Source organism: Staurois parvus, unplaced genomic scaffold (assembly GCF_062004578.1).
Source record: "Staurois parvus isolate SC_StPar_1 unplaced genomic scaffold, SC_StPar_1.0 ptg000164l, whole genome shotgun sequence".
Lineage (NCBI taxonomy): Eukaryota > Metazoa > Chordata > Amphibia > Anura > Ranidae > Staurois > Staurois parvus.
Genome location: NW_028317960.1, coordinates 469,431 through 493,579, shown reverse-complemented (window position 1 = coordinate 493,579; position 24,149 = coordinate 469,431). Strand labels below are relative to the sequence as shown.

The window sequence follows — 24,149 nt, the reverse complement described above, 5'->3', positions numbered from 1 at the left end:
AAATAGTCAATGAGTTTGTTAGCTCTTACGTGGAAGCACTGACTAGGCTAGATACTGAACCATGGGGATCAGAAAAGAACTGTCAAAAGTCCTGCGTAACAAGGTAATGGAACTTTATAAAGATGGAAAAAGACATAAAAAAAATTTCCAAAGCCTTGAATATGCCAGTCATCACTTCCACTAAGAAGTAAAAAATTCAGGGACCGCTTGATACCAAGCCAAGGTCAGGTAGACCAAGAAAGATTGCAGCCATAAATGCCAGAAGAATTGTTTGGGATACAAAGGGAAACCCACAGTTAACCCCAAGAAAAATCCAGGCTGCTCTGGAACAACACAGTGTGGTTTTTTTGGAGGAGCACAATATGATGACACTTGAACAAAAATGAGCTGCATGGTGGAGGTGCCAGAAAGAAGCCTTTACTGCATCAATGACACAAGAAGGCCCGGTTAGGCATGTCAAGGTGTTGTCAGCCATATTGTAGCCGGGCTTTTTTTGTGGCATTGGTGCAGTAAAAGCTTCTTTCTGGCACCTCGACCAAACAGCTCATTTTTGTTCAAGTATCACCGTATTGTACTCCTTAAAAACAACCAACCATCTTTTTCCAGAGTAGCCTGTATTTCTTTTGAGGTTACCTGTGGGTTTTTCTTTGAATCCCGAACAATTCTTCTGGCAGTTATGGCTGCAATCTTTCTTGGTCTACCTGACCTTGGCTTGGTATCAAGAGATCCCCAAACTTTCCACTTCTTAATAGGTGATTTAACAGTACTGATTGGCCCATTCAAGGCTTTGGACATCCTTTTCCATCTTTATAAAGTTCTATTACCTTGTTACGCAGGACTTTTGACAGTTCTTTTCTGATCCCCATGGCTCAGTATCTAGCCCAGTCAGTGCTTCCACGTAAGAGCTAACACACTCACTGACTATTTATACACTGACACTAATTGCAATTTAAAAAGCCACAGATGTGGGACATTAACCTCTAACTGGCATTTTAACCCGTGTGTGTGTCACCTTGTGTGTCTGTATCAAGGCCGAACATTCCAGTGGGTAGATATTTCTGATCCAGGGGTGGAGACTTCTGATCCAGGGGCGAATACTTCCGATCCGGGGGTGGAGACTTCTGATCCAGGCCATTTGGGGGATTTCTGTTATCATTACGATTTTAAAAAGGAGCCAAACAACGATGTGATAATAAATGGCTTCATATGATCATCATCATCCTTCAATAAAAGAGCATTTTATGGCATGATCAGTCATATTTTCAATATCAATGACAAAATTTTACAATTTTCTGCCAGGGTATGCAAACTTTTGAGCACAACTATATATATATATATATATATATATATATATATATATATATATATACACAGTATATATACAGGACATGCAGCTCTTCACAGAGACTGACCAGTTAGTAATCCATTATCTATATGAATTTATTAATACTGATTATCCACACAGAACACATTTTCATACAAATAATGGAAGAAAGGTAGGCTAAGAAAAATCCCCGCCCCTGAGGAGCTCACATCCACTCTCTGATATCTAGAAGGTGAAATCGATTTGCTTCTGCTGAACATCACATATGACAAGAATCCCTCTCCACATTACTGTATTGTGATTGGACACGCAGAGGTGCTCTTCAGGATCTACAGGTCCCATCGTGTCCTGCAGGATCACTTTGAAATTTTATTAGCAAGTTGTAATAACTGTAGTGAAGCCGAGAAGAAGCAATTAGGGGATGAAGATATCAGGAGTTCTCCTGTTCCGCAGGTCAAGGCATTTTCTTCTTACAGATGTATGGTAAGCTATGGGAACAAGGAGCATCGTTCCAACCACTTGGCCTTTTCAGATGAGCGCAATCTTCTCCTCCTCCAAGACCATGACCGAACCAATTATCAGGCTGACCAGGCTGCCAGAACCTACAGGAACCAAGGGAAATAGTGACTGGGCCAGAACAGATGACAAGACCAACATAGAGAAGAAGTCCTAAAGGGCTTATTAACTTAAAGAGAACTATCAAAACACAAACCTAAAAGGTTAGACAAACACAGGTGACAAACAATGAGACCATTGTTTATAGAGCAAAGTCAGAAGGAATCTAATAACTGGTGGGGGATGGGTCAGGGTCTTACTTTGGAGTAGCATTATAAGAAGTCCCATCCACCCATTTCCAAGATCCATCCGCATCTGTAAGACCGATCCATGTGGACCAATATTGTGAAAGATCATGAAGAAATTTCTTAAAAAGACAAAAAATAGATAATGACACAGTGGTTATGTCTACGTTTACAGTGTAGCTCTGACATATTCCTTCCTAGGAGATATGGTATGGCCCATTACTTGCTATGGTATGTACCCCTGGAGATCAGCCTATGAAAATTAGACCATACTCCTTTGCAAAATCTACAGGAAGTCCTCCCACCATGGCACACCCAAGAGTCAGTTGTAGGGAGGAGGTACAGGCAGGTCATATGGGGCTTTAGGAATTCTCACATTTTCTTCCTCGCCATTAATGACCACCAAATGAGCCTTCTTTGTCTCGCAGTCTTTCTTCGCACTCTCCCATGACTGCTTACGTGGGGAAATATAGTAGCAGCTGAAGTTATAGTGTTTCCAGCCCACCTCACACAATGGACCAGTAGAGCCTTAGGGAAAGAGAGAGACAATGTTGTAGTTATTTGGTATTGGAACTGACAGCAGCACATATCTCAGCACATCTGACATTGTCACCTACCTAGACTGATCCAAATTGGACCCCAGCCCAACAGGAATACTACCTCTTGTGTTCTGTACCTTCTCTAAGACCATCAAACAACCTTCACAAGTGTTTATGGCTGCAAATTATCTCTAATGCTTGCAGAACCTCATACACCAAACACTGCTAGCAACATATTGGCACCTCATCTGTCCATGCATCTATCCATCACTCCCAACAAACCATCAGCACCCCATCCACCCAAAACGGACAACAACCCATCAGAAACCAACCCATCTAATACTCTCAATGGCATTTAAACAAAGCTAAGTTGGTACTAAGGGGCCCAAAGTGTGCCAGTAAAATCTCCCCCACACCATTATTCCACCACCAGCCTGAACCATTGATACAAGGCAGGATGGATCCACCACACCATGACACCACCACCAGCCTGAACCATTGATACAAGGCAGGATGGATCCACCACACCATGACACCACCACCAGCCTGAACCATTGATACAAGGCAGGATGGATCCACCACACCATGACACCACCACCAGCCTGAACCATTGATACAAGGCAGGATGGATCCTCCACACCATGACACCACCACCACCACCAGCCTGAACCATTGATACAAGGCAGGATGGATCCTCCACACCATGACACCACCACCACCACCAGCCTGAACCATTGATACAAGGCAGGATGGATCCTCCACACCATGACACCACCACCACCACCAGCCTGAACCATTGATACAAGGCAGGATGGATCCATGCTTGGATGTTGTTTACACAGAATTCTGACCCTACCATCTGAATGTCGCAGCTGAAATCCAGACTCATCAGACCAGGCAATGTTTTTCCAATCTTCTATTGTCCATTTTTGGTGATCCTGTGCGAATTGTAGCCTCTGGTTCCTGTTCTTAGCAGACAGGAGTGGCACTCGGTGTGGTCTTCTGCTGCTGTAGCCCATCTGCTTCAAGGTAGGACGTGTTGTATGTTCAAAGATTGTATTCTACATACCTTGGTTGTAACGAGTGGTTATTTGAGTTGCTGTTGCCTTTCTATCATTCAAAACCAGTCTGCCCATTCTCCTCTGACCTCTGATATCAACAAGGCATTTTCCTCTACACAACTGCCACTCACTAGATATTTTCTCTTTTTTGGACCATTCTTTGTAAACCCTAGAGATGGTTGTGCATGAAAATCCCAGGAGATCAGCAGTGTTTGAAATACTCAGACCAGCACGTCTGGCACCAACAATAATGCCATGTTCTTCCCCATTCTGATGCTCGGTTTCAACTTCAGCAAGTCATCTTCACCACTTCTAGATGCCTAAATGCATTGAGTTGCTGCCGTGTGATTGGCTGATTAGCAATTTGTGTTACCAAGCAATGGAACAGGTGGACCTAATAAAGTGGCCTGCGAGTGTACATCTCTCTCTTGTTATCTCCTCGCCCTCCCCATGGGTCAAACTCCATTCTCTGCTCTACCAGAAGAACAGTTGGAGTTTTTGTCCTCTTGTCACACTCGGTTGTCGACATCTCTGAGAATGTAGAACTGAATTGTGGGTCAGAACACAGAACTCACACCCTGTACCCCATCTGACCCATGTAGACTCCAGCGGCAGGCAGCGGCAGTGTCCTGGACAGCAAATGAAACTAGAAACAGATGAATCCCACCCAGAAAGGTGTGTGATGTCATCTACTTTCCTTTTCTTTTTTTTTAGCATGGAACATGTTTAGATGAAGGATTTTCTGTAATTTAATAAACTGCTTTTCCAAATATTTTCTATCACTAACCAGAGCTGCTGAATTGTCTACATGTTTCGGAAAGAACTCAGTTCTTTGCAGGTCAATAAATGGACTGGAAACAGAATGTGGACAGGAGAATTCTATAATAGCCATCAAATCCATTCTAACATACAATGAGCTGTACATCATTACCAATGGCTTCATCCGATGAATTACGCTCCGTCTCTGTGATTTTGCCCATTATGATTGAAACTGTGAGAAGGAAGCCAATATTAATGAGAAAATCAGGTTATTAACAGAGAGAGCAGATAGTGTCAATTGTGCAACATTATAGTGAATGCAGGGTCCAAAATTATATTTCTTTTACAGCAGAAGCCCTAGAGAATCAAAGGGGTGAATGCGGGGTCCAGGGAAAGCGGATATAGTGAATGGGGGGTCCGGGGAGAGAGGATATAGTGAATGCGGGGTCCGGGGAGAGCGGATATAGTGAATGCAGGGTCCGGGGAGAGCGGATATAATGAATGCAGAGTCCAGGGAGAGCGGATATAGTGAATGCGGGGTCTGGGGAGAGTGGATATAGTGAATGCGGGGTCCGGGGAGAGCGGATATAGTGAATGTAGAGTCCAGGGAGAGCGGATATAGTGAATGCGGGGTCCGGGGAGAGCGGATATAGTGAATGCGGGGTCCGGGGAGAGCGGATATAGTGAATGCGGGGTCCGGGGAGAGCGGATATAGTGAATGCGGGGTCCGCGGAGAGCGGATATAGTGAATGCGGGGTCCGGGGAGAGCGGATATAGTGAATGCGGGGTCCGCGGAGAGCGGATATAGTGAATGCGGGGTCCGGGGAGAGCGGATATAGTGAATGCGGGGTCCGGGGAGAGAGGATATAGTGAATGCGGGGTCCGGGGAGAGCGGATATAGTGAATGCGGGGTCCGGGGAGAGCGGATATAGTGAATGCGGGGTCCGGGGAGAGCGGATATAGTGAATGCGGGGTCCGGGGAGAGCGGATATAGTGAATGCGGGGTCCGGGGAGAGCGGATATAGTGAATGCGGGGTCCGGGGAGAGCGGATATAGTGAATACGGGGTCCGGGGAGAGCGGATATAGTGAATGCGGGGTCCGGGGAGAGCGGGTATAGTGAATGCGGGGTCCGGGGAGAGCGGATATAGTGAATGCGGGGTCCGGGGAGAGCGGATATAGTGCATGAGGGGTCCGGGGAGAGCGGATATAGTGAATGCGGGGTCCTGAGAGATCGGATATAGTGAATGCGGGGTCCGGGGAGAGCGGATATAGTGAATGCGGGGTCCGGGGAGATCGGATATAGTGACTGCGGGGTCCGAGGAGAGCGGATATAGTGAATGCGGGGTCCGGGGAGAGCGGATATAGTGAATGCCGGGTCCGGGGAGAGCGGATATAGTGAATGCGGGGTCCGGGGAGAGCGGATATAGTGAATGAGGGGTCCGGGGAGAGCGGATACAGTGAATGCGGGGTCTGGGGAGAGCGGATATAGTGAATGCAGGGTCTGGGGATAGCAGATATAGTGACTGCGGGGTCCGAGGAGAGCGGATATAGTGAATGCGGGGTCCGGGGAGAGCGGATATAGTGAATGCCGGGTCCGGGGAGAGCGGATATAGTGAATGCGGGGTCCGGGGAGAGCGGATATAGTGAATGAGGGGTCCGGGGAGAGCGGATACAGTGAATGCGGGGTCTGGGGAGAGCGGATATAGTGAATGCAGGGTCTGGGGATAGCAGATATAGTGAATGCGGGGTCCGGGGAGAGCGGATATAGTGAATGCGGGGTCCGGGGAGAGCGGATATAGTGAATGCGGGGTCCGGGGAGAGCGGATATAGTGAATGCGGGGTCCGGGGAGAGCGGATATAGTGAATGCGGGGTCCGGGGAGAGCGGATATAGTGAATGCTGGGTCCGGGGAGAGCGGATATAGTGAATGCAGGGTCCAGGGAGAGCGGATATAGTGAATGCGGGGTCCGGGGAGAGCGGATATAGTGAATGCGGGGTCCGGGGAGAGCGGATATAGTGAATGCGGGGTCCGGGGAGAGCGGATATAGTGCATGAGGGGTCCGGGGAGAGCGGATATAGTGAATGCGGGGTCCTGAGAGATCGGATATAGTGAATGTGGGGTCCGGGGAGAGCGGATATAGTGAATGCGGGGTCCGGGGAGATCGGATATAGTGACTGCGGGGTCCGAGGAGAGCGGATATAGTGAATGCGGGGTCCGGGGAGAGCGGATATAGTGAATGCCGGGTCCGGGGAGAGCGGATATAGTGAATGCGGGGTCCGGGGAGAGCGGATATAGTGAATGCGGGGTCCGGGGAGATCGGATATAGTGACTGCGGGGTCCGGGGAGATCGGATATAGTGACTGCGGGGTCCAGGGAGAGCGGATATAGTGAATGCAGGGTCCGGGGAGAGCGGATACAGTGAATGCGGGGTCTGGGGAGAGCGGATATAGTGAATGCAGGGTCTGGGGATAGCAGATATAGTGAATGCGGGGTCCGGGGAGAGCGGATATAGTGAATGCGGGGTCCGGGGAGAGCGGATATAGTGAATGCGGGGTCCGGGGAGAGCGGATATAGTGAATGCGGGGTCCGGGGAGAGCGGATATAGTGAATGCGGGGTCCGGGGAGAGCGGATATAGTGAATGCTGGGTCCGGGGAGAGCGGATATAGTGAATGCAGGGTCCAGGGAGAGCGGATATAGTGAATGCGGGGTCCGGGGAGAGCGGATATAGTGAATGCTGGGTCCGGGGAGAGCGGATATAGTGAATGCGGGGTCCGGGGAGAGCGGATATAGTGAATGCCGGGTCCGGGGAGAGCGGATATAGTGAATGCGGGGTTCGGGGAGAGCGGATATAGTGAATGCGGGGTCCGGGGAGAGCGGATATAGTGAATGCGGGGTCCTGGGTTTAGTAACACTTTAACTACTTGTAGTCCTGGATTTTGCTGGCATTTTTGTTCACATTTAACAGTTTTTTTTTTTTTTTGCTAGAAAATTTCTTAGAACCCCCAACATTATATTTATTTTACAGCAAAGGCCCTAGAGAATCAATTGCTGATTTTGCCATTTTTTTAATATCGTGCAGCCGTTTTTTAAACACAATACATAACCCGATTTTTTTTTTTAAATATAAAAGATGAATAAATACCAAACGTGTCACATTTTAAGATTGCACATGCCATACAACAGTGACTCACAGTATAACTGTTACTATAGGCAACACTTTCAAAGCCTTTACAGGTCACCACTTTAGATTTACAGAGGAGGTCTGAGGCTAGAATTACTGCTCATGATCTGACTTTTGCGGCAATACCTCACATGTGTGGGACGATTGCTGTCTCCGTGCTTGCGGGACCAAAGCATGCATTCGCCATTGCACACTAGCATGGGGGGATGAGGCCACTTTTAATTATTCATTTATTTTATTATTTTTACACTGTTCCTTTATTTTTTTATCTTTGTTATTGCTTTCACAAAAAATGTAAACATCTCTTGGGACAACAACAGGCACATGACAGGTACTCTTTATGAGGGATCTGGTGTCAAAAAGACCCCAAATCCCTCCTCTAAACTTAAAAGCATTCAAAAACAGAGAGATTGGTATTTTTAAAAGTCTTTTTTTTAATGGTGCCAATGACATCCGGGTAAACTGGTAGTGATGTCACTTTACCATTTCTGGTTTACCGCTATGGGGACCTGATGAAAGCCGATCCCGGATTTCATTTGGTCTCTGGCTACAAGCGGATATGCTGGCTGGTAGCTCGACTCTCCCGGTGGAGGAAAGCAACAGGAGGGGGGAGAACCTCTGCAAATATCCAGTGTCTGATGCAGCAGATCATGGGAGACATGAATCTGATCTGGGTGTTGGTGTATCCAGATGACATCTTTGTCTTTAAAAGATGCTAGAAGATCAAAAAGGGGCTGTTGGAGATAGTGTTGAAGCCAAGACCAAGGCCCCAAAGGGTTACCAAATATTGTCTTGGGACTCTTTCCTGCTACCAAAGATTTGTGAAGGGATTTGCCAAGCTATCCTGACCCTTCAAAAAGCCCCTGAGAAATGAAAGAGAGAAAGATGGTTTGGAGCCTCCAAATCAGTCCAGACAAACCAAAAGGCCTAGAAACCTCAAGAGTCAATAAAGAGAAGTGGTACTATCTCACAATTGCCAAGCTGGATGCACAAGGGTATCAGTGGTTAGTTGCTCTGTCCAGATTTCACTTCAGCCTGAAATATTGATCTGGAGTTGTAAACAGAGACATGATGAAGATCAAGGAGACCCCATGGACATTAAATATCTGCATAGGAATTAACTCAGCAGATGGAGAAGTAATCCAACTCTATGCCAGGGGTCTGAAACCTTTGGAGTCAATGATGCAGGTGCCCCAAGCTCTACTGTAACCTCATTCAAGTGAGAGATGGTCTGCCTCCCCTCATTAGGAAGGATTTGAGAAAATGACTCAAAAAGAATGGAATCATTTACAACTGATGAATGGGTGTTCTACCAAAGGGGCTCCTCAGGTGAACCTGGAGATAAGTGGTAACTGTTCCTTGCTGAAAAGCATAGTACAGTATTGACATCCCTGCATTAAGAACTTGAGACTATGACAGCACCTTTAACCACTTTAGTACTGTGCTATAGCCACAGCGTGGCTCTCTAGTTCTGGGAGGGTGTCCAAAGATGTCTTCCTGGAACCCCACCCCCTGTGATTTATTCAATTTGTGATCTCCACTTTACAGATATCCCCCCCCCACTTAACACCCCATGTCCACAGGTACACTCAACACTACCCTTATTCAACCCTGCTCCTATAGGCAAGGTTGCTAAACCTATTTCTAAAACCCACATAAGCACCTGTTCCCTGGACCCTGTTCCCTCTTAAATACTGTGGTAACACAAATACATACAACAAGGTGAAACAAACCCAAACCTAAACTGATATAGATACACAGGTACATACACATATAGAGCACAACGTAGTCAGGCAGGCCGGGTCGATAACTCTCGGGCAGGTAGGTACAGGAGGAGCAGGCGGAGAGTAGTCAGGTCACGAGCCGGGTACAGCAACTAACGGACAGGTAGGTACAGGGGGTCAGGCAGAGAATGGTCAGGGTCACAAGCCAGGGATCAAAGAGGAGAAGTCAGCAGAGGTCAGGATCAGGCAGGGTCGGCAACAAGTCAGGCAGAAACAGGAACAGGAATGCAGGTTACAAGATACAGGGCCCATGGAAAAACACACACCAAGGCACAGACTGCAGGTCTGGCCATCCCTTAAATACACCACCTGCAATCAGCCCCAGGTGATGGCTAATTGCCGAAGTGAACCTCTGGTCGCTGAGAGCACCCGCTGGCCAGCCCTGGCACTGCAGCCCACAAGGCAGGTGAGTCCCACCACTATTGGCAAGTCCATTCCTGACAGTTGTCCACAGATGATGGATGGGACTGGTGTCTCGCAGGAACATAGTAAGTGGAACATGCAAATGGGTCAGTACTGGTGCCAGGCAGAGATGTGATCAGGCAAAAATTGGTTGAGGCAGCAGGTAGAAACATGGTTTAAAACTGGACCAGGGCCAGGTCAGGCAGCAGGCAGAGACATGGTCAACTAATAGCCAAAGAATTGGTCCAGGCAGCAGGCAAAAAACAAAGTCGAGAAACAGGCCAGGGTCAGGATTTGAAAGTGCTTCTGGGACACTAGTTTGGGCCCTAATACTTTTAGTCTGATGATGTAACACTCCACTACTTGTGCTCAGGGCCGTCTTCGTAGCATCATGGGCCTTGGGCAAAGTAATGCCCCAATGTATGCACCTACTCTCAAGAATGAAAATATAAATAGTTGTTAGAATATATACATATATGTATTAGTACTTTCGGTTTTAAACAATTAGAAAACATGCCGTAAATCAAAGACTAATCAACACAAATGGCACAGAACAGCGGGGAAAGGAGGGCAAAGTACATGGGGAAGATGTCATTTCAATTGTAGATGTAGACCAGTGACAGGCTGCTACTGTCCCCTTAGCCCAGATCCTGGGACGCTGTCTGGGACATGGCCACCAGAACAGCTTAGTAAAAAGCATGACTATCCCGGAAAATCCAGGACAGTTGGCAAGTGTAATGTAATGCAAGATTATCATGGACCTCCCATGCACCTGGGGCCCCTGGACAATGCCCAGGGGTGATCATGCATTAAAATGGCCCTGCTTGTGCTTGCCACTTCACCAGGAAATAGCGCACTGCTGGTGCTTCCCTGCTGCAGGATGTTCAGTACGCCGGACTCTTTTAGTAGGGACTCTTTCATCCTCCGAATTAGAGGTGGTGGTTTTTGAACCATTGCTTTCCACAGGTTTCTTTTCTGAATTGGAATTTGACTGTTCCTACATTCCTCAGGACTGCTTGGTGTACTGTTAGTGATACCAGTTCATGTGGAAAGTATTTTCTTATACGTGGCCATTCCTTCACAGGGACCATTTTTTCATTGCCACCTTTGGTCTGCATACCATCACTGGGACATCTGATCATTCATTTGGACATTTATAGACTTTTGTTTCAGCCTATACATCCTATGTTTTGGGCTCAGCTGGTGGTTTGTCTGTTGTTGGCTTTTGCTGGCCTAGTGAAATTGTGGCTGCGATCAGGAATACTGTTGCTGGCTGCACTGGTCTGGTGACCCTAGAAATGGTGTGGAGGTGATTAAGAATGTTGGCCCACACTGGTATGGCAAAACTTTGACAGGCGTAGCTAACGATTAGGAACACTGTTGCTGGCTTTCACTGGGCTGGGGAAACCTTCACTGGTCTGGCAGCAATTGGGAACACTGTTGCTGGCTGCACTGGTCTGTCATCACTGACATGGGCATCACAGCAATCAGGGACACTGGCTGGCTGCACTGGTCTGGTGACACTATGAATGGTGTGGCTGGCAGTCAGGGACACTGTTGCTGCACTGATAACACTGGGACTGACATGGCTAGAGCTCCAGGACACTGGCTGGCTGCGTTGACATCGGCATGACAGCAATCAGGGGACACTGGCTGGCTGCACTGGTCTGGTGGTCTGCTGACACTATGAATGGTGTGGCTAGAAGTCAGGGACACTGTTGCTGCACTGATAATACTGGGACTGATATGGATAGAGATCTGGGACACTGTGGCTGGCTGCGATGGTCTCTCATCACTGACATGGGCATGACAGCAATCAGGGACATTGGCTGGCTGCACTGGTCTGGTGGTCTGCTGACACTATGAATGGTGTGGCTGGTCAGGGACACTGTTGCTGCACTGATAACACTGGGACTGATATGGATAGAGATCTGGGACACTGTGGCTGGCTGCGATGGTTTAGTGACACTGGGACTGGTGTGGTTAGCAATCAGGTACACGGTGGCTGGCTGAACTCATTTAGTGGCAATGGAACTTTTGTGGCTACTGATCAGGGACACTGGCTGGCTTCACTGGTTTCATGGCACCCAACATGGGGAAATGTTCATGACTCTGGTTGACTACAGAACTCGCAGATTGCAATGACAGTTGGGAACGCTCTGTTTCCTCCAACAGGGGAATCATGTGTAAGAAGAAACAGAGGGGTGGCAGCCTTTGCTTACATTTGTGATTGCTGTAATTGATCACAGTGATCACATGGTACAGGGCCAGTGTCCACAAAGGGCGCAGTGATCACATGGCACACCACTGTGTACCCTACAGACTGTTCACAAGGAGCGGGAGCAGAAGACATTATATATATCTATATGCTCTTCCACCCTCAGGATGCATCAGCCGGGCCATTTATCAATGACCAGACAGCAAATGGCTGACAAGTTAATGCTGCTCTTTAACCTCCCTGGCGGTATGATTATTTTTGGTGCTGAAAGCGGTACATTTTTTGCATGGAAATATGTAGTTTTTTAGTGTAGGCTGTAATTTTTAGGAATAACTCACTGAAATCTGTCCGAACAAGAGTCTAGTAAACATCCCGGGGAGGATAAAACTTGAAACACGAAATCATAATTTATAATAGAATAAATAATCATAAAAATAATAATATAATAATAAATGTAATTCAATAATATAATCAAACCAAAAACACTGAAATGTGAAATATAGCGCCAAGTTGGCACATCGCTGAGCTCAGTCGCAGAATCGTTTTCAGTGTCTGATGAGGAATTTCCCCCACAAATCATTATCACTCAATTCTGCAAGTGGTTCTGATTTTCTATCGCTGTTCTCTAGCCGGTCTAAAACCGCGTCTGACCTAAAGGGACGCTTTTTGGACGCCATGGACTTTTATAAGTTTCCAGGCAGAAAGAACGGTAAAAATGCAGGCAGGGCGCCGGACAAAGCACTCGGGACAAAATGTATGTGAAATGGGTTGATACAGGAATGTTATACTATGTAATAATCATTTAAAAAAAAAATTCATTTTTTTTAAATTTCAAATTTCCCGCCGGTTCTGGCGCCCGTACGTCCCGACGTCACAGGGACCGGAACACGGAAGCCGGATGCCGGCATCGGCCGGAGGAGATGGCCGGGGATGCTGCAGGGGACACATCGCGGGAGCGAAGGACAAGGTAAGCGCTGCAGGAACCCCCTGAGCAACGCCGCATGGTAAGCCCGAGTGTAGCTCGGGGGGGGGGGGGTTACCGCTCTTGGTACAGACATTTTACCCCGAGCTACACTCGGGAATACCGCCAGGGAGGTTAAACATCCCAATTCTTTAAAGATGCCTTTAACAATAAATACAAATCTAAATGAAACCCCCCAAGATGCAATGTCTGAAACCAACGTGTATTTCAGACATGTGATTTAATGTCTAAAACCAAAGCACACTTTTTTTCACTATCGCTCTTTCTTTTTGTTTGATGTAAAAACAAAAAGAACATAACTGATAATAATATTAGAGATACTCACAGTATTTGAACAGAAGACAGGAGAAGATGACCAAAGCAATGAAGGCCAGTATTAGGAGGCCCACCAGGGTCAGTATCTTCCGGTATTGTGTTCTCCTGGCAGCTGGAATCACTATAGACAGAGAAGATAGTGAAAGAGCCTGCGTGTATCAGCCGGTGTAATAATCCTCCAGAATTCTTATCTCACATAAAGACATTTTATATTCATCCCGGATCATCTGTGTTATATATCTCTATCACACCATGTTATTTCATAGACGCTATATTGCCAAAAGTATTGTCCCCGCCCTCCCAGTCATGTGATCATGTGTTCCAATCCCCTCCATATCATGTGATTCAGGTGTTCCAATCCCCTCCATATCACATGATTTAGGTGTTCCAATCCCCTCCATATCATGTGATTCAGGTGTTCCAATCCCCTCCATATCATGTGATTCAGGTGCTCCAATCCCCTCCATGGCCACAGGTGTATACCATCAAGCCCCTAGGCATGCAGACGGCTTCTACAAACATTGGTGAAAGAATGGGTCGCTCTCAGGAGCTCAGTGACTCCAAGCGTGGTCCCGTGATAGGTGGCCACCTAGGCAATAAGTCCATCCGTGACATTTCCTGGCTACTAAATATTCCACGCTCAACTGTTAGTGGGATTATAACAAACTGGAAGCAACTGGGAACAACAGCCACTCAGCCACCAAGTGGTAGGCCACGTCACATGACAGGGCGGGGTCAGCGCATGCTGAAGCGCACAGTGCGCAGAAGTCGCCAACTGTCTGCAGAGTCAATAGCTAAAGACCTCCAAACTTGGTGTGGCCTTCAGATGAGCCCAACAACAGTGCGTAGAGAGCTTCATGGAATGGGTTTCCATGGCCGAGTAGCTGCATCCAAGCCTTCCATCATCAAGTGCAATGCAAAGCGTTGGATACCGTGGAGTAAAGCACGCCGCCACTGCACTCTAGAGCAGTGGAGACATGTTCTCTGGAGTGACCAATCACGTCTCTCTGTCTGGCAGTCTGATGGACATGTCTACGTTTGGCATGAGAATAGTACTTGCCTGACTGCATTGTGCCAAGTGTAAAGTTTGGTGGAGGGGGGATTATAGTGGGGGGTTATTTTCAGGGGTTGGGCTTGGCCCCCTCGTTCCAGTGAAGGGAACTCTTAAGGCCACATTTTGGACAATTTCATGCTCCCAACTTTGTGGGAAGAGTTTGGGGATGGCCCCTTCCTGTTCCAACATGACTGCCCACCAATGCACAAAGCAAGGTCCATAAAGACGTGGAGGAGCCACTTTGGGGTGGAGGAACTTGACTGTCCTGCACAGAGTCCTGACCTCAACCCCATAAAACACCTTTGGGATGAATTAGAGGGGAGACTGTGAGCCAGGCCTCCTCCCCCGACATCAGTGCCTGACCTGACAAATGTGCTTCTGGAAGAATGGTCCAACCTTCCCATAGACACCCTCCTAAACCTTGTGGACGGCCTTCCCAGAAGAGTTGAAGCTGTTATAGCTGAAAAGGGCGGGGCCAACTCAATATTGAACCCTACGCACTAAGACTGGGAGGCCATTAAAGGTCATGTGCGTGGAAAGGCTGGGGCCAACTCAATATTGAACCCTATGGACTAAGACTGGGGGGGCCATTAAAGGTCATGTGCGGGGAAAGGGCGGGGCCAACTCAATATTGAACCCTACGGACTAAGACTGGGGGGGCCATTAAAGGTCATGTGCGGGGAAAGGGCGGGGCCAACTCAATATTGAACCCTACGGACTAAGACTGGGGTGGCCATTAAAGGTCATGTGCGGGGAAAGGGCGGGGCCAACTCAATATTGAACCCTACGGACTAAGACTGGGGGGGTCATTAAAGGCCATGTGCGGGGAAAGGGCGGGGCCAACTCAATATTGAACCCTACGAACTAAGACTGGGGGGGCCATTAAAGGCCATGTGCAGGGAAAGGGCGGGGCCAACTTAATATTGAACCCTAAGGACTAAGACTGGGGGGGGGCATTAAAGGTCATGTATGTGGAAAGGCCGGCCAACCAATACTTGGGGCAATACAGTGTATGTCATTATATTATATCATGCAGTATAAAGGGGGGATTTACTAAAACTGGAATCTTGTGCAGCTGTGCATGTAAGCCAATCAGCTTCTAACTTCAGCTTGTTCTATTAGGCTTTGTCAATAAAACCTGGAAGTTGATTGGCTTCCATACAGAGGTGCACCAGATTTTGCACTCGTCAGTTTTAGTAAATAACCTCCATCACATATCATGTTTTGGTGTGATATTTATACTGAAGCATGGCAGCCAATGAGATGCTGGCTTTTATTACCGCTAAACAAACACAGTAAGAGGTGATATCTGATTGGCTGATTTGGTTTATAGATCCAGTATTGCAGTATTAGTATTAGTAGACATGTGTCCTATAAATGGTCACTCGGGTCCTCAGCTGTCTATAATGGATGAAGAGGATAGCCCTCGTCATAACTGTGTAATTATAATGGGCAGCACAGTGGCTAAATGGTTAGCACTTCACTTGGCAGTACTCGGTCGTTAGCTCAAATCCCAACGACAGCGCCACCTGCTTGGAGTTTGCATGGTCTCCCTGTGCCTGTGTGAGTTTCCTCCTAGTACTCTGGTTTCATCCTACACTCCAAAGACATGCTGGTAGGTGGATTGGCTCCTGTATAAATTGTCCCTAGTATGTGTGTGTATGAATGTGAGTTAGGGACCTCAGATTGTGCGCCCCTTGAAGGTCAGGAACTGATGGGAATGTACAATATACACTCACCGGCCACTTTATTAGGTCCACCTTGCTAGTACCGGGTTGGACCCCCTTCGGTGGGCTCATCGGGATCGGGAAGCCTCCATTAACAAGTCCAGCCCCCCCCATGTGAATGAGTATGGGGTACATGGTAATGCTGCTCATTCCCCCCCAAAAAAAAAGTGTAGTGTAAAAAGTTACAAAACAATTTAAAAAAGCCCCCAGAAGCAGCTCCAACATCAATCACGATGCACACTGCTGACGACCTGAAAAAAGAAAAAAAAAAGATTTTGCTCTCTACGCCAGCTCACACCGTTTGCTGCCTTGTGATTGGCTGATTAGCAATCTGTGTTACCGAGCCATTGACCAGGTGGACCTGTAAGTGGCCGGTGAATGTGATCAGTATATGTAAAGTGCAGCGTGAACCGACGGCGCTATATAAGTACCTGGAAGAAATCATCAATCAATAACTTACCTTCGGCCTTCTCTGTATTCTTCCTCCTCTGTACAGGAAGGTCACTCATATTGATATATAGATTATTATCACAACGTTGATCTATAGAGGAAGAGAGACCTTCATATCAGCCCTGTAGGTTCCGGAGAGGATATCACGTCATGTCATTCATAGTTACATAGTTAGTCTGGCTGAAAAAAGACAAAAGTCCATCCAGTTCAACCATAAAAAAAGTTATAATCCTACACTCACAGTTGATCCAGAGGAAGGCAAAAAACCCAGCAAAGCACGATCCAGTCTCCTCCTGCAGGGAAACATTCCTTCCTGACCCCCCGAGAGGCAATCAGATATTCCCTGGATCACCTTTCCCTATAAATGTTATATCCAGTTATATTCTGTGTATCCAAGAAAGAATCCAGGACTTTCCTACAGCAATCCACTGAGCTGGCCACAACCAACTCTGGAGGGGGTCTATTCCACATTCTCACAACTCTTACTGTGAAGAAACCTTTCCGTGTTTGGAGATGACATTTCTTTTCCTCCAGACGTAAAGAGTCAGATATAATGGAGCTCTGTGAGAGCGATGTCTACTCTCCACTCAGGAAACTCCTCCCACCATCCATCCACACATGTCAGATAGGAGCCCAACAATCCCAGAGCGGATGTCGGATTTCATCGTTCTTTTACTATGAATGCAGCATGCTCGGCCATTGGAGAAAATGGGGGGAAAAAACAGAAACATTGGGGGAAAAAACATTTTTTCACCCAGGCATTGTTTTGTGTGTTTTCTGAAAATTTTAAAAAAAATAATAATAAAGTCTTGGAATATGTTCTTTCCATGATAACAACGTTCTCTATGATATAATATTTAATCTATGTAACATGAAGACCTTAAGGTGATACTAAACCCCCAACATACAATCAGTCTGTAGATGCGGAAAAGCATACTTGTTATACTCACTGTGGGACCTAAGGGGTCCATCCTCTGCATTGTGTAAAGAGGCTGTTTGATCCTGTCCGCTGATCCTCCCCTTCTTTTACTGTCCCAAATCAACTTGCCAATAGTACAGAGCTCTAGGAGTCACTCTTCACATGCTCTGTTTGGTGTGTATTGCTAGAGAGTTGTTTGTTTTTTGGCGCGGGGGGATGCATGTGCAAGCTTTAACCAGTGCTCTGCAGGACACTGATAGAAGTAAAAAACTACTATATACTGCTGATGAGAAAAGGGACTTAGAAGATTATATTTACTGAAATACTTGCATTTCTATGTTCTGTGTAGAGTAAGAGAGCAGATATAGTGAATGCGGGGTCCGGGGAGAGCGGATACAGTGAATGCGGGGTCCGGGGAGAGCGGATATAGTGAATGCGGGGTCCGGGGAGAGCGGATACAGTGAATGCGGGGTCCGGGGAGAGCGGATATAGTGAATGCGGGTCCGGGGAGAGCGGACATAGTGAATGCGGGGTCCGGGGAGAGCGGATATAGTGAATGCGGGGTCCGGGGAGAACAGATACAGTGAATGCGGGGTCCGGGGAGAGTGGATATAGTGAATGCGGGGTCCGGGGAGAGCGGATATAGTGAATGCGGGGTCCGGGGAGAGCGGATATAGTGAATGCGGGGTCCAGGGAGAGCGGATATAGTGAATGCGGGGTCCGGGGAGAGCGGATATAGTGAATGCGGGGTCCGGGGAGAGCGGATATAGTGAATGCGGGGTCCGGGGAGAGCGGATATAGTGAATGCGGGGTCCGGGGAGAGCGGATATAGTGAATGCGGGGTCCGGGGAGAGCGGATATAGTGAATGCGGGGTCCGGGGAGAGCGGATATAGTGAATGCGGGGTCCGGGGAGAGCGGATATAGTGAATGCGGGGTCCGGGGAGAGCGGATATAGTGACTGCGGGGTCCGGGGAGAGCGGATATAGTGACTGTGGGGTCCGGGGAGAGCGGATATAGTGAATGCGGGGTCCGGGGAGAGCAGATATAGTGAATGCGGGGTCCGGGGAGAGCGGATATAGTGAATGCGGGGTTCGGGGAGAGCGAACATAGTGAATGCAGGGTCCGGGGAGAGCGGATATAGTGAATGCCGTGTCCGGGAGAGAGGATATAGTGAATGCGGGGTCCGGGGAGAGCGGATACAGTGAATGCGGGGTCCGGGGAGAGCGGATATAGTGAATGCGGGGTCCGGGGAGAGCGGATATAGTGAATGTGGGGTCCAGGGAGAGCGGATATAGTGAATGCGGAACCCGGGGAGAGCGGATATAGTGAATGCGGGGTCCGGGAAGAGCGGATATAGTGAATGCGGGGTCCGGGGAGAGCGGATATAGTGAATGTGGGGTCAGGAGAGACCGGATATAGTGAATGCGGGGTCCGGGGAGAGCGGATATAGTGAATGAGGGGCCCGGGGAGAGCGGATATAGTGAATGCGGAACCCGGGGAGAGCGGATATAGTGAATGCGGGGTCCGGGGAGAGCGGATATAGTGAATGCGGGGTCCGGGGAGAGCGGATATAGTGAATGCGGGGTCAGGGGAGACCGGATATAGTGAATGCGGGGTCCGGGGAGAGCGGATATAGTGAATGAGGGGCCCGGGGAGAGCGGATATAGTGAATGCGGGGTTCGGGGAGAGCGGATATAGTGAATGCGGGGTCCGGGGAGAGCGGATATAGTGAATGCGGGGTCCGGGGAGAGGGGATATAGTAAATGCGAGGTCCGGGGAGAGCGGACATAGTGAATGCGGGGTCCGGGGAGACCAGATATAGTGAATGCGGGGTCCGGGGAGAGCGGACATAGTGAATGCGGGGTCCGGGGAGAGCGGATATAGTAAATGCGGAACCCGGGGAGAGCGGATATAGTGAATGCGGGGTCCGGGGAGAGCGGATATAGTGAATGAGGGGCCCGGGGAGAGCGGATATAGTGAATGCGGGGTCAGGGGAGACCGGATATAGTGAATGCAGGGTCCAGGGAGAGCGGATATAGTGAATGAGGGGTCCGGGGAGAGCGGATATAGTCAATGCGGGGTCCGGGGAGAGCGGATATAGTGAATGCGGGGTCCGGGGAGAGCGGATATAGTGAATGCGGGGTCCGGGGAGAGCGGATATAGTGAATGCGGAGTCCGGGGAGAGCGGATATAGTGAATGCGGGGTCCGGGGAGAGAGGATATAGTGAATGCGGAGTCCGGGGAGAGCGGATATAGTGAATGCGGGGTCCGGGGAGAGCGGATATAGTGAATGCGGGGTCCGGGGAGAGAGGATATAGTGAATGCGAGGTCCGGGGAGAGCGGATATAGTGAATGCGGAGTCCGGGGAGAGCGGATATAGTGAATGCGAGGTCCGGGGAGAGCGGATATAGTGAATGAGGGGTCCAGGAGAGTGGATATAGTGAATGCGGGGTCCGGGGAGACTAAATATAGTGAATGAGGGGTCCTGGGAGACTAAATATAGTGAATGCGGGGTCTGGGGAGACTAGATATAGTGAATGCGGGGTCCGGGGAGACTAGATATAGTGAATGCGGGGTCCGGGGAGACTAGATATAGTGAATGCGGGGTCCGGGGAGACTAGATATAGTGAATGCAGGGCCCGGGGTTTAGTAATACTTTAATGGCATGTTTTATGTGAAGTCTCAGGCTCGGGTCACACTATTGTGGGTGGTTTGGTGATGGAATCACCGCTGTTCCAGCTCCTTCAAACACCAAAAATGCTCACAAGTGAGTTTATCTTTATAACCTTTAAATGATTCCTATGAACGTTCTCCACCTTCACAGCATATTGTTTCCCTTTAATCTGATCAGTAAATAGTTTTTTCTTTTCCTCCTCCCAGTAACACGATGAGACCGACATCTAGAGTTAGGAAACATTTGCACATAATAATTTCATAGATCAAAGCTGCAATCTGCAAATATTGTGAGAAGAAATATTCTTTTCCAAATGCTACAAGGAGGACACAACACATCCCGGCATGCCAGAGCTGCCTTAAAGACATAAAAAATACTTGATGGAATGAAATGATGAGGAGCAGAAATAAAGTACGAGGAGCTTTTCCCTCCAGAGTTCTCATCTTCAGGGAAGGAAGAGTTAACAACATTGGCCTCCTGAAAACACACCATCCCTTCATTTACGGAGAAAATGACACCTGAACATCAGGAGAACATTCATCCAGCTCTTCATAGAGCAATATATACTTCTGGATCAGCGTTGTCCATTACTGATAATGCATGTTGGAAGGAAGCATACAAATGATTATGAGGGAAAGGGGAGGGGGGATGGGAGAGGGGGGGGGGGTTACCTGTTCTCTTGTGTAGAGGAAATGTTCTTATCATATACAGCTATTCGTATTCCATTTATAATAAAAAAATACAATTTTAAAAATAAAGTTTAGTTTATTTACTGAATAAGGTGGACTTTTATTTCAACCATAAAACCTTTATATAGACAATATTATATTATGTTCTGTTATGTCACAGTGAAGGAAATGTGTATTTGCTCCCCTCTGATGCTGAATGTTCACCCCTCACACAGAAACGATCGGTCTAACAATGGAATGTTCGCCCCTCACACAGAAACGATCGGTCTAACAATGGAATGTTCGCCCCTCACACAGAAACGATCGGTCTAACAATGGAATGTTCGCCCCTCACACAGAAACGATCGGTCTAACAATGGAATGTTCGCCCCTCACACAGAAACGATCGGTCTAACAATGGAATGTTCGCCCCTCACACAGAAACGATCGGTCTAACAATGGAATGTTCGCCCCTCACACAGAAACGATCGGTCTAACAATGGAATGTTCGCCCCTCACACAGAAATGATCGGTCTAACAATGGAATGTTCGCTGTAACACTGAGAGACAGAATACAACAACAAATTCAGCAGAAATGCGTCTAACAAATGACGACTGATCTGCATGTTCATGAGGGAAAGAAGGATTGGATCCCCTATCATTCAGCAGGATTTCTGGCTCCCAGGTGTCTCTCATACAGGTAACAAGCTGAGATTAGAAGCAGTCTCTTAAAGGGAGTGCTGCTAATCTCATTGTGTTTCCTGTATAAAAGACACCTGTCCACAGGAGCAATCAAACCATCAGATTCCAAACTCTCCACCATGGCAAAGACCAAAGAGCTGTCCAAGGATGTCAGGGACAAGATGGTAGACCTACACAAGGCTGGACTGGGCTACCAAACTATGGCCAAGCAGCTTGGTGAGAAGGTGACAACTAGAGATGAGCGAATTATTCAAAAATTTGGTTCGGCTGATTCGCCGAATTCGCCGAATAAATTCGCTTCGAGCCGAATATATTCGCTGCGAATTTAACTTATAAAAAGGGTTTCTAGGCTTCAGAGAGCCTTTATATTAGTGCAGAACACTGTACCTTTAATTTAAATGCCCTTGGAGTCTGCTGGGGAAGAGAAATAATACTGTCAGTCAGTATGACATGCAGATGAGTGCCGTCGATCTTAGAATCACCGCACACTTCACTCATTTGGGCAGTCACGGGGCCAAAACCAGAGTGTGGAGCCACAGTGTGGCGGTGGAGGCAGCAGCAATGGGAGGCCATACAGCACCCTATGACAAAAATGGAAACCACCAGCAGTGTGAGGAGACCTGAAAGTGGCACATGGCAGAGTGTGGCGATGGAGACAGCAGCAATGGGAGGCCGTACAGGGACCCATGAGACACTGTGGACCTGGCAGCAGCATGAGGAGGCGGTACAGGGGCCCATGACACACTCTGGACCTGGCAGCAGCATGAGGAGGCGGTACAGGGGCCCATGGCAGATTAGGGGCCTGGCAGCAGCATGAGGAGTCGGTACGGGGGCCCATGGCAGATTATGGGCCTGGCAGCAGCGTGAGGAGGCGGTACAGGGGCCCATGGCAGAGTGGCGGAGCGTAAGCAGCTAAAATTGAAGGCCATACAGAGGCCTATGTTAAAAAGTCCCCCCAGCAGCAGCGTGGGGAGACGACTATCAAGAGTCCAATGGCAGAGTGGCGGAGCAGAAGCAGCTTCAATTGAAGGCCATACACAGGCCTAGGTTTAAAAGTCCCTCACAGTTAATTCCAATAACGAACTCTACTCCTCCGTGCAATCTACTTACGAGACCCTGGGCAGGTCTGGGTCCAATTTGTGGTAGAGACTGGTTTTGTTCAGCCATGCTTGAGCGAGTAATAACAGGTCTGTGCTGTCCTTTGGTGTCTGGCTTAATGCGCACAACACTGAACGTCCCAGCGTTTGTCAACGATTTGCCGTTAAGTGATGCAAACCCGCTGAACCACGTTCATGAGGAGCCGGTACAGGGGGCCATGAATCAGTATGGACCTGGCAGCAGCGTGAGCAGACGACAGAGGCGCATGGCGCAGGGTGGCGGTGGAGGCAGCAGTATTCTGAAGCCATACACAGGCCTCGGTTAAAAAGCGGAAGCCGTCAGCAGGGTGAGCAGACGACAGAGACACTGTGTCCCTGAGTAACGATTCTGTGTCCCTGAGTAACGATTCTGTGTCCCTGAGTAACGATTCTGTGTCCCTGAGTAACGATTCTGTGGCCCTAAAGTCTCTGTGGCCCTAACTCTGTCCCTTAATACACACAGGTCTGTCTCTCTTGAATGACCGGAGGCTAATGGAGAATTCTAAGATGGCCGCGATTTATAGCTCCACCATTACACAGTGCTGGCTGGCTGCTGATTGGCTAATGCGATCACATGTCATGAATGCATTATGGGTCAGCGCGCCTTGTCTGCGCGCCTTCCCAGAGATCCCCGCCCCATCTTCTCTGTCCATTTTCTCCGTCGCCACACATGTCGCCGCCATTTTTGGGAAAATTCGATTTGTGCATCCGAAGTTTGCTAATCTTCGGATTCGTCGCGAATATAATTTTTCCAAATCTTCGGAACAAATTCCACTTCGTCATGTTCGATTCGCTCATCTGTAGTGACAACAGTTGGTGCAATCATTCACAAATGGAAGAAACACAAAACAAGTGTCAGTCTCCCTAGGTCTGGTGCACCATGCAAGATCTCACCTCGTGGAGTGTCAATGATCATGAGAACAGTGAGGAATCATCCCAGAACTACACGTGAGGATCTTGTCAATGATCTCCAGGCAGCTGGGACCACAGTCACCAAGAAAACAATTGGTAACACACTACGCCGACAAGGACTGAAATCCTGCAGTGCCCGCAAGGTCCCTCTGCTCAAGAAAGCCCATGTCCAGGATCATCTGAAGTCTGCCACTGAACATCTGAATGATGCAGAGGAGGACTGGTGGGAAGTGTTGTGGTCAGATGAGACCAAAATCCAGCTCTTTGGCATCAACTCAACTCACCGTGTTTGGAGGAGGAGTAATGCTGCCTATGACCCCAAGAACACCATCCCAACTGTGAAACATGGTGGTGGAAACATTCTGCTTTGGGGGTGTTTTTCTGCTAAGGGGACAGGACAACTGCACCGCATCAAAGGGACGATGGACGGGGCAATGTACCCTCATATCTTGGGGGAAAACCTTCTTCCCTCAGCCAGGGCATTGAAAATGGGTGGTGGATGGGTGTTCCAGCATGACAATGACCCAAAACACACGGCC

The 24,149-nt window shown here is 48.2% G+C and overlaps 1 protein-coding gene across 1 annotated transcript; it reads right to left on the bottom strand.

Moving 5' to 3' along the window:
* Positions 1-1,456: 1,456 nt before the first annotated feature.
* LOC149462957 (asialoglycoprotein receptor 1-like) lies at positions 1,457-16,657 on the bottom strand. The gene is made up of 6 exons (XM_089676114.1): positions 16,609-16,657; positions 13,378-13,488; positions 4,656-4,715; positions 2,501-2,652; positions 2,140-2,246; positions 1,457-1,926 (listed from the first exon to the last, which is right to left on the bottom strand). Exons 1-6 carry the CDS (start codon positions 16,655-16,657, stop codon positions 1,779-1,781), a joined length of 627 nt encoding a protein of 208 aa, XP_089532240.1. The 3' UTR covers positions 1,457-1,778.
* Positions 16,658-24,149: the final 7,492 nt, after the last annotated feature.

Bases quoted from the DNA above. Each gene is read 5' to 3' on its own strand.
- LOC149462957 (XM_089676114.1), bottom strand. From the start codon at position 16,657: ATGAGTGACCTTCCTGTACAGAGGAGGAAGAATACAGAGAAGGCCGAA. The intron at 2,653-4,655 runs GTAATGATGTAC...TCTTTCCCTAAG, and splicing joins TTCATCGGATGAAGCCATTG to GCTCTACTGGTCCATTGTGT. The intron at 1,927-2,139 runs GTAAGACCCTGA...TGGTTCCTGTAG, and splicing joins TCTTATAATGCTACTCCAAA to GTTCTGGCAGCCTGGTCAGC.